The 14,933-nt window shown below is 30.8% G+C and overlaps 1 protein-coding gene across 8 annotated transcripts in view; it reads right to left on the reverse strand.

The window, feature by feature from the left end:
• Positions 1-786: 786 nt before the first annotated feature.
• The window catches only part of LOC108753281 (putative thiamine transporter SLC35F3), a 15,747-nt gene continuing 1,600 nt past the window's right edge, over positions 787-14,933 (reverse strand). The window contains exons 2-12 of one of the 8 annotated variants that reach the window (XM_018494736.1): positions 14,385-14,537; positions 12,976-13,220; positions 10,124-10,276; positions 9,622-9,972; positions 9,139-9,267; positions 8,858-9,047; positions 8,676-8,765; positions 7,625-7,754; positions 5,994-6,023; positions 3,960-4,300; positions 1,086-1,217 (exon numbers count right to left, since the gene is read on the reverse strand). In XM_018494736.1, coding sequence (XP_018350238.1) covers positions 1,165-1,217; positions 3,960-4,300; positions 5,994-6,023; positions 7,625-7,754; positions 8,676-8,765; positions 8,858-9,047; positions 9,139-9,267; positions 9,622-9,972; positions 10,124-10,276; positions 12,976-13,220; positions 14,385-14,523 — 1,851 coding nt within the window. In that variant the 5' untranslated portion in view covers positions 14,524-14,537 and the 3' untranslated portion in view covers positions 1,086-1,164. Of the gene's footprint in view, positions 1,218-3,900; positions 4,301-5,993; positions 6,046-7,624; positions 7,755-8,675; positions 8,766-8,857; positions 9,048-9,138; positions 9,268-9,621; positions 9,973-10,123; positions 10,277-12,975; positions 13,221-14,384; positions 14,538-14,933 lie in introns of all 8 variants that reach the window. The other 7 variants (XM_018494737.1, XM_018494741.1, XM_018494743.1 and 4 more) reach the window with 7 other exon arrangements.

Below are 14,933 nucleotides of genomic sequence, written 5' to 3' on the forward strand. Positions count from 1 at the left end.
GTCTATATTAAGACCAACAATATCTTCAAAAAAAAAGGTATTTTAAATGAAAAATGGTATTTTAGAGTTAATTTATTATTTTTGATTGTCTTTATGTATTATCCAATATCGTTTATAACTTCCACTAACGACAATGTGATATTTGTGAAACTGCCGAAGAAGAGGTCTTGATCTAAATATTATTTCTAACATATTTTCCACATACTTAGAAACGTATTGAAATTGACAAATCTTGTTATGTTTAAATTTTTTACCGATGATAACACGCCATAAGATGGATTTATCAATATTTTAACGATTGCAAGTGTCGTCTTTATTTTAATGCATAATATAGCAAGTCCTCTCGTGAATCTCTCTGTAATGGGATACACCTAGACAAGTACGTAGTCGAGACAAGTTCGTAGTTGACTATATGTCATCTGAAATTGTTTTCATGCTAAATTGAGCTACAGTTATCACACATACATCAATAATATATACGTTAATGTACCATGAATAATACCACAGAGATATCTCCAACGTATTTAGATCCAATATGTGAATACTTTGATTATAGCTGTTTAGGAAATGATAATCGTGTAGCAAAAGAGTAGAAAACATCAACAATAAGAGGATATCAGTTATACTATTTTTGTTAATATTATATATATTTCTGCAAGATGTTTTTCAGCAATGAGCTTCTCAAAAATTTTAAAATAACTTATTTTACAATTTCAACTGCAGATATTTTGTTAAAATGCTTAGTAATCTTATAAATAAATTAAGAAATTTAAGTAAGTATTCGATCAAAAAATATTCAATTTATGGACAGATTGATTTTTACCTGTACTTGTTAATCATAATATAAACTCTGTTCGTTTCCAGAGTTGATATTAGAAACAAGTTAGGATAAATAGAAAATGGCTAATCAAGTAGTTAATACAATGGAACGGTACACAATTACTTCAAGATAGCCTTAAGGAATATTTAAAAGTACTGATAGAATCTATTTCCTGACTGAATTTGTGTTTATACCTCATTGATAACTTCGGGCCATCGAGCCAATGAGGCTTATGTTCTGCCATTATACCTTAATTATTGCTTTAATTTTCCATGTGTTTAGTCACCGAACCCTGCCTGAGGGTGAGCGTAGATGCGATTTTATGTAACCGGTTCGATAATCAATCACGTCGCGCAACGATCCATCTGACATGCCGTGCCTGTGTTTCCTGCTCCACCTGCAAATGAAAATTATGTTATTCATGATAATTCTAACAATCGTTACCTAAAAATCTCAATCAACATGCAAAACACGGTTTTTTTTTGCCAATTCGACAGGAAAGACACGTGGAAACTTTCCAACATTAATATCCTTCATTGTTAATTACAATGCACAATCACACAAAAAAGAATACAAGACTACAAATACTATTTTGTCTATTATAATTATTCTCTTTCATATTTAATTTGTAGTACACAATACAAGATAAATTTATTTGATTTTATTTATTACATTTTGTTTATATACAGGGTAATCCATTTTAATCAATCCAATCCAGTATATCTAATAGAATATCTCAAAATCTTTAAGTTTAAGATAAAAATGTTTCAGACAAAAGTTGCTCAGTTACAAGTGAGAAAGAAGATAACCTTGTCCTTGAGAAGATATCCTTAAAATCAGATTAAAGTTACCTAAAATTTTTTTAATGGAATTATATACAGGATGTTTGATAAGTAATGATAAAACTCTTGCACAGGGATAGAGCGAACTAAACTGAGTCAAAAAGTCCTCGACCATTTTACAATTTTCGCAATAGTTAACAAAATATTAATTATTAAAAATCGCGGAATATTGGTTTTTAATAATTTTTTACTCAAATACTATCAACTTTAGAGAAAAATATCAAGTGTCAAAAATTGTTTTTCTTTTCATAGAACTCTAAGAATTTTTTCAGAATTTTTTAGTACCGCATTTTCTCATGTTGGTAAAAATAGTTGCCAATATAAGAAAATGCAGTATTACAAAATTGATAAAAAATTCTGAAAAAATTCTTAGAACTCTATTTGATAATTTTTATTAGTAATTGATACCTTGTGAAAATTACAAAATAATAGAGAATATTTCGACTCAGTTTAGTCCGCTATGCGAGAGATTTTTCGTTACTTATCAAACACCCTGTATATCGTTTACATACGATTTTACTAATTATTTTACATATAAATTAAAATATTAATTTAAGGTAGAAATAAAAAAAAAACCAATAGTTACGAGATATTTAAAATATTCTCATGGCAATATTTGGCCAGAATAAAATATAAAATATCTCGTAAACTATTGGTATCTCTACCTTAATATTTTTATATGCAGACTATAAAGAATTAGAAAGAAAAATCATATTATATATAAAAAAATATAATTCCATTAACAAATTTTAAATAACCTTGATCTGAGGATCTTAAAGACATCTCTTCTCAAAGTCAACCAATCACCATCTTCTTTCCCTCTTATAACTAAGCAACTTTTTTTTTAAACATTTTTGTCTTAAATTTAAAGATTTTGAGATATTATAGTGAATTAATAAAACTGGATCACGCTAATGTATATTATAGTATATTTCAAAAACAAAAAACTATAAATTTAATTTATTATCTAATTTATCATATTATTTCTAATTTGAAAATGTTTCTCAATGTGTATAAATTAAAAAATTTGAATTACATTCCTATCTTTATTTAAAATTCTTTATGTCTACTATGTATTTTTATTATTATATTATAGTATTTGTAGAAAATCACCACGCGAAATCAAATTTATATCCAACGCAAAAAGTCACGGATATCCCATTATATTATATGGAAATATTATATAACTTTATTACGTCTTATTTAATAAATAGCAAAAAATTTTCTGATCAAATATAGTCGAATTTATATAACAAATATACATATAACCAAATATATAATTAATTATATGGGATTGTCCGTTTCGTTTTGCAAAATATACATTTAACAAACTGAATGACAACAGTAATTATATCATTGAATACCGAACAGCATGACACATGTCACTATGCATCATTCCAAAAATTGATGTGGGAAACACGGACGATTATATATGTATACGATAAAAATAAAAATAACTTGTAACATTTACGAATACCTGCAACATTCACGGAACAGGATACTAAACAGATCGATCACTATGAGCTAAGATAAATAGATGCGAAGAAATTTATAATTTTATAAAGGCATTCCTCATTGCACGCATCACACGCATATGCTTTCATATCGATATACAGGGCCCCTCACAACTGACTTACGCTTTTTTATTGAACATTTTTTAATTTAAAGTTATACACACGTCTGTCTGTGTGGAAGTATGAAAACTTCGACACTTAAAATTTTGTGAATTAAAAAAAAATAAGATAAATGTAGAGAATAACTTTCAATGTGTGTTTAAATAGACAAGACAATCTTATTATTTTCTTTAATTTTAAATTCTGTTTTTATCGTAATTTTAAGTTTTTTGTTATTTCTTAGTAAAATATTTAATATTGTAAAAAATATAATATTGCATGTAAAAGATACTTTGAGTGACAACGAGGAAAAAATATAAATAAGTGATACTCTTAATTTAAAATACCCTGTATATACTCGCAATTAGCGTTCGGCGTTTATACTACGTTACATTAATCACTTAGGCGTTAGCTTAAATAGCAATTATAACATTATGCAACTCAATATTCAGCGCTTTCAAGATGATTTGCGACTGCCACTCACTAGCAAATCCCTGCTCAATTACCCAGCATATTTCGTATCTCGAGCGTTACAACAAAACTCTACACGGTGCTACTCGTCGCCAGCCAACTATCACGATCACGTTCGATTTGATCTTGATCACTTCCTGCACCTGATTCCTACCTGATTTCTCTCTTACCGCGTCACGCGTGGCTTCGCCACCAGCCTGATTGTTCTCATACCTTGATGTTGATTACGAGGATCATGCGAATAGCTGTTGCTGACGACGGTGGTGGTCGAGGTGATGGAAGTCGAGGTAGAAGGAAGGACACGGCGTGATTGGGTTTCAGAGGTCGAGCTGTATTGTTGAGGGTTGTTGTTAACATGTCGAAGAATGGCAGGCTGATTGCTGCTGTTGCTGCTATTGTTGTTGTTGTTGTTGCTGATCGGCAGCAGCGTCTGACCATCTCCATGTGCGGCAGAAACGCCGTAGCTCCTCAGACGGTGCTGACGTTGCTGAAGGGATGTTCTGCGACCTCTAAGGATATTCCTGCTGCCGCGTTGCTGGCCGCCCCCCGTGGTACTGCGTATATATATCAAGTCCGAGACTCTCATAAGTCGATTTCTCGATTATCTTCGTACGGGGGTAGACCTGCAGTGGCTCCTCTCGACAGTATGTCTCGCAGCGCGGTCTCGTTGGTCTTTTTTTTTTTTAACATAATCGGTAGGGGCTGTCGCGTGTTGCTTGAATATCTCGATACGCGAATTTCCCTCGTACTTAAAGACTCTATAATCTATATGTTCTCTCCATATGCTCACGTTAACTCTTTGGGTAGGTTGGGGTGGAGGACGCGGGCATCTGTGTCATAGAAATCTAGCGATTCTCCAGCCTTTCATCACAAGCTATTAATTGTATTATAATTGAATGATTAGATATTATAGTAATATATATGTATACTCGTACATATATATTACTATAATATATACATATCTCATTTAAGTTGGAGCATGTTAAAGTATGCGATATGACAAATCTAAAGTGAGAATTACTTAGTGTATACACTTACAAAAAGGCGACAAATTGTTTAGTTTTAAAAGGAGTTATAAGACATGAAATGTAAAAGCACCGGATTAATTTATACATCTAATACGTACTTTAGTCTTTTTATGATGCTGTTTTATGATGTTAGAACGGTAATGCTTATTTCTTTGGAAATTAGTTATGCACACGATACATCTAATTTTTATTTTTATCGGTTTCTATCATTATTCTTTGTTTCCAAAAAAATATTTATCTTTTTATCTCACATTTTTTCTAAAAGAAAAATTAATTGGTATTTTTAAATAGAAAAATTATGGCTTGCATACAAATAATTTGCAATAAATGTCGCAAGATTTCTATGATCAAGTTACTATATAATTAATCAGATGAGATAATGGACGAACAAGAGCACGTGACTAAATTATATGTATATTGAGTGTAAAATAATAGGTACACCGTTCCAGGATGCTTTACGAGTACGACCGTTAAGACAAGCAATCTCTTAAGATTTTCGAGGGCAACAGAATTAATTTTGAATCTAATCTGTCTTACAATCCAATTTTGAATAGGGGTTTGGTATAAAAATGGCTAATACAGACACATAATGCATCAAAGCTAACTGAATGATTAAAAGAAAAATAATATCGGGGAAAAGAAGCGTGAAGAAGAGGCATGCCGATTTGCTTTAAAAAAATAAGCCAATGAAAAGTACGCCAAGCTTCAACGTACGCATGCAGAATGAAGAAGAAATTGAAAAAATGTTATAAATCATGCGCCTATCGACATTTATACCGTTTGCTCTTTTACAGAAAATTCATCGCAAGTGAATTAATGACTCCAAAATAATATTTATTCTCTTGTAAATGTATTCATTACTTTTATTATTTCCATAAATAACAATTTATCTCTGTTATATGCAATAGAGTAAAATTCTAATTATTAATTCGAACATGAATCTTTGTATTAGTAATATCTGTACGTCATGATCGTTTTCGGAAAACGCTAGAATTAATATACCTTCTTATTATATAAATTTAAGTATTTTTAAAAAGTCATATTTGATTTTAATATTTCAATTTTTGCGTTATTTATATATATATATATATATATAGACTTTCTTTTTTATTTTATTATAATTTTATACTACTTGAATAGTAAGTCAAAAAGTTTTGAGAGAAAGGATGAATTTTCAGTAAGACCAGATGGGCAAGACATATGGGATGTATTTTCTTACCTTGTACTGTGACTCATGAGGACTACGTTTCTGTAACAGCATATAATGGATCCTGATTGTTGGGAAGCGAATGATGAAATGATTGATTTCAAAGACAATACAACAAGCAACTTAAGCTAATTGAATCATTTATTCTCCTAATCCATTTTTTTTTTAAACAGTTCAAATTCTTTAACTGCCGAAAATATGTTACGTTATTTTAATAAACACTTCTGTAAATATCATCACATATATTTTTGTGTAATTCTTATTAACAATAAGAAAGCAGATATTTAGATAGTATTTAAGTATAATATTCTTATATAATAAAAAGCTAAAAAATTTATTAGTATGTAAACGAATTCCATCAATTCAAATAAATTTGGTGTGTGAATTTAAATGTTCAAATATTAAAATACGAAAATAACACTAAAAAATATTATTTATTTAAATTTATGTGTAAACTGGGGAACTGCTCGAGCTGTTCATATAACCATATAAAATATTATAAAAAATAGCAAATATAAAATTACAAAATTTATTTTAAATACGCACCAGAGTGCTTTTAAAATTGCTTTCAAAATAACAAAATTGATAATAATAAGAAAAGAATAAGAAAAGTTAAAAATTTGGTTTATATTAATTAACATATTTCATAATGCATCAAATATTAATGCATCTATCATTAGTTTAGAAAAAAGTTATAAAGTGTAGTAAATAGCTTTTTATGCCGGTTACATTGTCATTATTTATATTGTTGCTATCAAATATATTAATTTAATTATTCTTTAAACCTGTTGCATATTCCAGGCATCCTGTAAAACAATATCAGTGCTAGCTTTTAATTTTTATGTAAAGCGTGTGCTCGAGTTGCCTCTAAATGCGAAAGAAAACTGCAATATGCTTTGACATAAGTCGACATAATTAAATTCGTATTTATGCAGTAAAACAAAATCAATCTCGTATGATTTGAAAATGTCATCGCATGTATTTAGCTGCGAAGCTGCGAAGTAAAGGCTGGTGAGAGGCAAAACAAATTGTAAAAATTGTTTAAACGCAAAATCTATATTGAAACTTAAAGATTTCCGAAACAAAAAACAATTTTGCAAATAATATAATAAAGTAAATTCATAAAAGATTCCTATATTTTCGTAATCGTCGCGCGTTTAATCAGGTACGTTTCGCGACGAAAGGGGGATTTATTGAAACCATGTACGTTTTGCGAAGACGGGCGTATAAAGTTCTCTAGGAAACGATCTATGTTACTTTGCCAAAGCGATTTATAAAATGTATTTTATTACGCTTTGAAAAAATCGCCAAAACTAAGGCAGTAGATATATAGTAAATATATATATTATATATATATTATATATATATATTATATATACATATAGATAAGTAAGTCAAGCATATCCTACTTAAGTGAGACTACGCGCTGCTTCTATTCTGGTGCCAAATAAGGTAAAAGACAACAGTTCGATATTGTTGCAAAAGTAAAGTAGATGTATATAGAGAGAGACACAAATTGTCTTGGACGGACGAAGACTTTCCTAGAGAAACTAAAGACTAAAAGATAAATTAAATGAACTCCGAATTAAAAGTGCATACCATAGAAACGCGTTGTATATAGAATACAGACTGAGAAAACATACCGAAGAAGTCTTGTTATGTAATCTGGCCAATTATCCGGGAACATTACGAGGAAGAAACCCACCGCTATGAAGATCATGCCTGCTAATTTCATGCCCATGAAGTACGCTCCATAAAAAATAACGTCCAATGCTGCACAATTATATTAACGATTAGTTAAGCAACAGATTTTATAAATAACAATGAAATAAAAAGATAACTTTTTTTTAATATCTGTCTTATCATTGCAAGTATTTATCTGCAACGCATTGAAAAGGATCAAATCAAGGATCGAAACGTTTGTATATTGCGTATTTTAAGTAAATATATCGATGGAGGGAGCCCGCTCTGATGACTTTAACTTTAATATATGTTATCCAGATTATGAGTAGCCTCCAACAGGTTTTAGCCGTCGCTCATTATTCGTTAAAAAGTTATTAATAAAATAAGTTTAAAAAACAACGTCTCTCTTATTTTTGCCACTTACAATATTTAAAAACAATCCTATACTTTCCTCTGTGTATATAATAACTTTCCACGCGAAGTGGATTTCACCCCACCTCCCCTTCTTCCTGCCAAAGGGCGTAATGACTTTTCCTGCAGATGGATCTTACTTCGCGTAAAAAGTCGAACGTTCCTTGACAGGAGAAAAGGTGGGATATGGAACTCACTTTACGTGGACAGTCGTAAAATATATATTTCGAAACAGAAAATTTTTATTTAAATCTAGTAAAAAGAGAAATCGTTTTTCAAACTTTTTTTGTTAATAACTTTCTTGATATATGCTATGGTCATCGGGACGAGTCCCCTCCTCATCGGCATATTTATCACAATTTATTTTCTTTCGATTTATTCTTGGAGCTGTAATTCTTGTGAAGAGATAATTCTTTATTTGTAATTTCATTAATATTATATTCAAAGTTTATATATTTTCAAATAAAAGATATTTTTTAAATTCTACTTCCTTTCTATAAATATAGATCTTTATTTTTAATTATTGATATATTATTCAAAACAGCCATTTGTTAATTTACGATTATTTTAAAATAATAGTTGTGTGTGTGTTTTACTTACCAGCAGATACAGGTACAGCTGTTATTAATCCAAGAGTAATGAACAGGTCGTAGGTGATCGCGATGCTGAAATTGCCGAGCATATTCGCAACTGTGAACAATTAAATCATTCAAAGTACATTTCGTTACAGATGTACATATATGTTGTATCGAATAGTAATCTAGTTCAGCGCAAGTTCAGACCTAAATGAAGGATGCTGGCAGAGAGTAAAGCTGCCCAAGGTAATCTTGCCCAGGGTATGGTTTCCACCCCAGAAAAATACAGAGCCAGGCAAATTGGCCATAACAAGGCGGCGTTACATAAACCGATAAGAGAGAAAAAGAAAGACATTTGGCCGAACGTAGTTTCTCCTATTACTTTCTTAAAGAGGACCTGAATGAACAAAACACTCTTAAAAATTTAATATCTCGTACACAACTATATCGTTACAACTGCAATATAATTCACAAGATATTGCGCTTACTTTATAAACGGCAGAGCCAGCTGCCGCTGCTGTAGCTAAAACGACACCTCCTAGCGTTGGACTTCCAGTTATTCCGTCCATGTAAGCTAAAAGCGCAATACCAGTGTTACAGAGGATCACCGCGACTATCTGTAAATAATTAGAATAACTTTATGTTGAGTTTAATATAATAAAAAATATAATTGAAACTTTCTGTTATAAAAGTACGCAAAGTTCATGCAGAATACATTTTAGCTATATGTATATTTGTATATATAAAGATACATAAGCGTACAATATACAATATTAGACACAAAAACGCCATTAAAAAATTTTTAACATTATTTATACGTTAGATTTATAAAAAGATACAATATTCTTCATAAAAGTAACTTTCGTGTATTTAATAAATTAATATATTAACGTAAGTAAAATAAAATTTTAACAAATTGGAACTACATATTTTTAGAATAAAAATTGAACTTTTTTCTTACATCTACTCACCCTCACACCCACGAATTGTTCATGAAGAATAACCCACGAGAGTAGGTAGACGCATGACACATTGGTTGCAAATAGTGCCATCACGTCCGTGGCTAGCAGTATTCTCAGCGAGAGTATATACAAGTAATTCGTGATAACCCATAAGCTGCAGAAAAGACTGCACCTAATTAAGAAGCGGCCGCCAGTGAAACCCTTATCACGGAAACCGCGGAGACTCTCGGCTATTACTTCCGAAGGGGCGGCGCACTTGTTTCTCGCAGCCCAACAAATGAAGTATACCGGAAAGTATAAGATTTCCCAATTGGTACAAAACCACGTCGTAAAGAAGGGCGCATCGTATGGAAGAATGATCTGAAGATAATAATTGCCTTAACATCATCTCGTTAGAGATAGAGGAAGAGGGGCAGAGAAAAAGAAAGAGAGAGAAGAGAGAAGAGAGAGAGAGAGAGAGAGAGAGAGAGAGAGAGATGAAAAAGTTAAAAGAAAATTGAAATAAACTTACATGTTGATGATGAAGTCCGCTCACAGAGGAATTTACGGATTCAGACGTCTCCGAGATCTTATCTGATTTACGAAAGTACAAATACTTAATACAATGAGTCGCGCCAACCCAACTCGCGGTTACACATATCGTCACGCACACGCCGAAATAGATCTGCAATTATAAGAGTAATCTCCGTCCCTTTTTGATATATATATAGCTGAAGTAATAAAATTTTCTCCTTCTTATAAAAATAATCGAATAAAATGCATGTGTCAATAATAAGTGGAAAAATCGATCGATAAAATAACACAAATAAAGAGAAAGAATAAGAGAAAAAAAATAAAGAGAAAGAATTCTAAATTTGATCGAAGTGGCTCTTAATGCTTAATAATATTTATATCTAAATTCTCAAATATATTTTTCAGTTTTATAAACTGCGCATCGATTCGGTATGTTGGACTTAAAACGTAATCGTAAATTGAAGCTGGAAATAATATCACAAATAACATTGATCAATTTTAATAATAGTGTTAATAATTACATTTTAAAACACTGCAAAGAATTTATTATGAGAAATATCATCTAAGCTAGTTTAAATTTGGATCTCGGATGGATGACTTTCCAGGATGGATGTCCTAAGATGTAATTTATAATATTTAGTAATATAATTTGTAAAATATTATTTCCAATTATAGTAATATTATATATAGTAATATAATTTCCAATATTATATAAGTAGTATAATAATTATTTCTATATTATATGATGACGTTTTAAGTTTGACAAACTTTAAATCGGCACGCAGTTTATAGAACTAGAAAATATATTTGATTTAGAATATTATTATAAATATTATTATTGTAATGTAAATGTTTTTTGCATTAAATAATTAATATATGCAAAAAAATCATATATTTGGTCAAAGCGGATCATGATACTTAATAATATCCATAATTCTATTAATAGAATATGTCATTAAAATATATTAAAATAATCTATTTTATTAATAGAATTATGAATTTAGTCGAAGCGGATCTTAATACTTAATAATATTCATAATTCTATTAATAGAATCTACTTTGATCAAATATATGATTTTTTGCATATATCAATTAATACAAAAAATATTTCTGATATATAAGATATATATTGTAATAGCAGCGAATTCAATTCCTGGTAAAAAATTTGTCATGCATATATATATATAGGATGTTCGGAAAATTGCCCGCAATTCTTTGGAAAGTGATTCTCGACTAAAAATTTATCTAGGGATTTTAGCAGGTCCTAATCAGATTGACTTTATTTCGTTATCAGATCCTGATAAGATAAGTTCATCGTGTCGTGATCAGTCACGCAGCACAGTAGTCGAGTCCTCATTCGGATAGCTTCATCAGGTCCTGATGAGTACTTGATAAAGACTTTATCAAAACCTAATAATGAAATAGCATCGTGCTAACATTTTACTATCTGGGTTATTTTTCGTAATTACAATCATAATTTATTTCATAATGTTTTAACATAAATAACTACATTTGGACTATATTGGTGTTACCCAGGATGCGTGTAGGCATCCTGCGTGAAGGCATAATCCGCTCCGGCATCTTTCTTTTTTTAATTTTTTAATTTAAACATTTTTTTTACTTTGCTAAGAGAAGAATACCAAGCGGATTATGCCTCCACGTGGTGTATTCTAACGCCAAAATAGTCCAAAATATAGTTATTTATGTTAAAACATTATAAAATAAATTATGATTGCAATTGTGAAAAAAAAATTACAATTTTTTGACAAAAGTGATTACAACTCTGAAACGACTTATTACCGGATCTATGTTTATATACCTTGTTTCCTTTTTTTTGGATCCCAAATCACTTCCTGAAGTATTTTCCGGACACTCTGTATATATGTAAATAATATACATAAACATATATGTAATAAATATACATATAAACATGTATAAATGTTTATAAACATATAATTATAATTATACATGTATAATTATATATATATGTGAAATATGTCCATACATGTTATATACAACAGTTTTTTATTTGTAAAATTTCTTATTAGCGTAATAAAAATAATAATAATGTAAAAATGTAAAAAATAATTAGAGATAATTTTTGCACTATTTGTTTTAGAAAAAAATTAAGTTTAGAGAAATGTAAAAAAATTGCTCATACAAAAACATAATTTATATAATTTTATATACATATAATTATATGTATAAGCAATTTTTTTTACATTTTTCCAAACTTGATTTTTTCTAAAACAATTAATGCAAAAATTATCCTTTTAATTATGTTTAATGTTTTCTTATGTTATTCTTATTATTTTTAATACACTGAAAAGTAATTTACAAAAAAAAGGATGTATAGACATATTTCATATATAATTATACAGATTTATAAAAATTTATACATGTTTATATATGTTTATATATATTTGTATATATTCATGCATAAACAAATTTTATCGGGTTAAATGTCCTCAGTACGTATTGGTGCACATTAAAGCCGTCATAAATTAACGTATACAAATTAACGTGAAAATGTGTTTAATATAAATATAAAAACGAATTAAACCGTTAAATCGTCAATATATTTTATTGTGCTGTTAAGTAAAATTTGTATGTTATAATTCGAAATATTTGCATTTTACTTCTAGTTAGATTAAATCAGAGTACGGTGACTTTAATATTTATAAACTAATGCGCACTAGTGCGTTTGATTGAATTCGCTATGAGTTTCAGTAAACATTATAAACGTAATACTTTGAGTATTAAGTTGAGATTTTCATTTAATCATTAGAGTTTTATCTAATTTCTATTTTGTTTCATCTACTATCCGCAATTTCATGTTAAAGACGCAACCTTCTTCGCGCTTTCCGCGCAACAGGAAGCGACGCAGGCTGAAATCGAGCTTAGTTGTTGCGATTGCTGAACTATCGGAGCAGAGGTCACATGAGTTGATGATTGAGTTTGGCCTGTCGTTTGCACACTGCCGGTCCCACTATCGCCACCGCTGCCGGCACTTCCGGTAGCCTCTAGGGTGCGACAACTTGGCGCAGAATCGCCGCATCCGTCGACGACGCTGCAACCCTGCTGTTGCTCGCATCCTGAAATATTGACGTTCTTTCTGAAACTTCGTCTCATAATATGGTGTCTCGCAATACCTTTATTTAAATTTATTCGTGCCTAAAGAGAATTTTAGACAGCGTATATTTTAACTAACTATCCATAGATTGTTGTGGATTATATATTTTGGATAATGAAAAAAAGTTAGGATTAAATTTATTTTTGAATTAAGTCAATTAAATTGATATTTTTAATTAAATTTTTATTTTTATCTGGCTCTTCTGTCTGAAATAAAAAGCTACGTAAAGTGTGTGCGCACGCACTTATTTCTATGTGTAGGAAATAATTTTTAAAGACATTTTTTATGTGCGACTTTCTTTAATTTAATATAAGCGTGTTCTAATTTTGAAATTTTGCAGTTTTATTTGAATCATACATAGGCGAAATATGCTCAGCGAAATGTTATGCGTATATCATGCGAGCACTTCAATAATAATATAATGCGAGAAAATACTAATACTAAAACTCATTACTAAAGAGCTGATACGTCAGGCTTTCTTAAAATTCTAAATTTCTCTTCTCTTGGATATAAATACTATAGATGCTACGCTATTTTGTGTACGTGTGTAAATCCATCGTTGCTAGACTTTGCATTCTCCAACTGATATCGAAATGCAATTGTCGCGCGCGCGATGATAATTATGCAGGATATCATCTTAAATCCATTGTATCTTCTTCCAGTCACAGGTTCGATGTCAAATAAATCAATAATTTGCTTCGGAAAAATTTGGTAAAATTTGAAATTATTCATCTACTTCTCATCGACATCGATAGAGTGCAGTATATAATTTTGCAATTAAATGGAAACACTGTTTTGTGACGGCATCCAATTAAAAAAAAGCGACAAAATTTTATTTTATTGTTTAAGTCTTTTGTTTTATCGTTAAAATTTTAGCATAAAATTTTATTAAGATAGAGATGAGATTAAAAATTACTGAAACACACACACACACACACACACACTTCATTAATTCTTTAATCTTCAATGTTTCAAAATCTCGAATAATTATTCGCGATAGTAGTTATCAATAAGCCATCGCTTTCCTTAGCTTCACCCCTCAGTACCTGCGATTGAAAGGATACTTGGGGGGGGGGGGGGATAGAGGTCGGTCCAAGGCAATCTATACATCAACGCGCAGATTTACCTGAAGCGTGGAGCGCAATCTGGATGGGAGTGATGAACGGACCGTGGGTCTGTTGATCTTCGACGAAGGTTATATTCGACGTACGCAATCGTCGGGGGTGAAATATCGTTGGTACTTCACCAACTCCTCCGCTACCCATGGCTTAAGCGCGTTCTTTGAAACATGTCATTAGAAAGAGAGATTTGCGTTTAACGTAAGCCGCGCAATACGTTACACTGGGCTATACAAGGTTGAAACCGATTCATGCGAAGCACCTGGTGCACATCGCGACTTCCCTACTGCATGTACTTGTTGATCTCCGGGACATGAGGGTGTGCATCAGCGGTAAACGCTTTAGCGTTCACAAGAGCCGCTTCGCACATGCAACAACGCCCATAAATATCCGGGACTTGTTTCCGTTCGCTGGCCCGATACTCTCGTTACAATAATCTAACAATTGCAAGTTTAGCGACAATAAAGATCTCTGCTCTGTTGAACGATACGTTATCGCTGTAATATATTCCAAGTCGAAGCGAGGGTTTATACGAAGCCGAGGGGTATATATATATA

The sequence above is a fragment of the Trachymyrmex septentrionalis genome, unplaced genomic scaffold, assembly GCF_001594115.1.
Source record: "Trachymyrmex septentrionalis isolate Tsep2-gDNA-1 unplaced genomic scaffold, Tsep1.0 scaffold68, whole genome shotgun sequence".
Lineage (NCBI taxonomy): Eukaryota > Metazoa > Arthropoda > Insecta > Hymenoptera > Formicidae > Trachymyrmex > Trachymyrmex septentrionalis.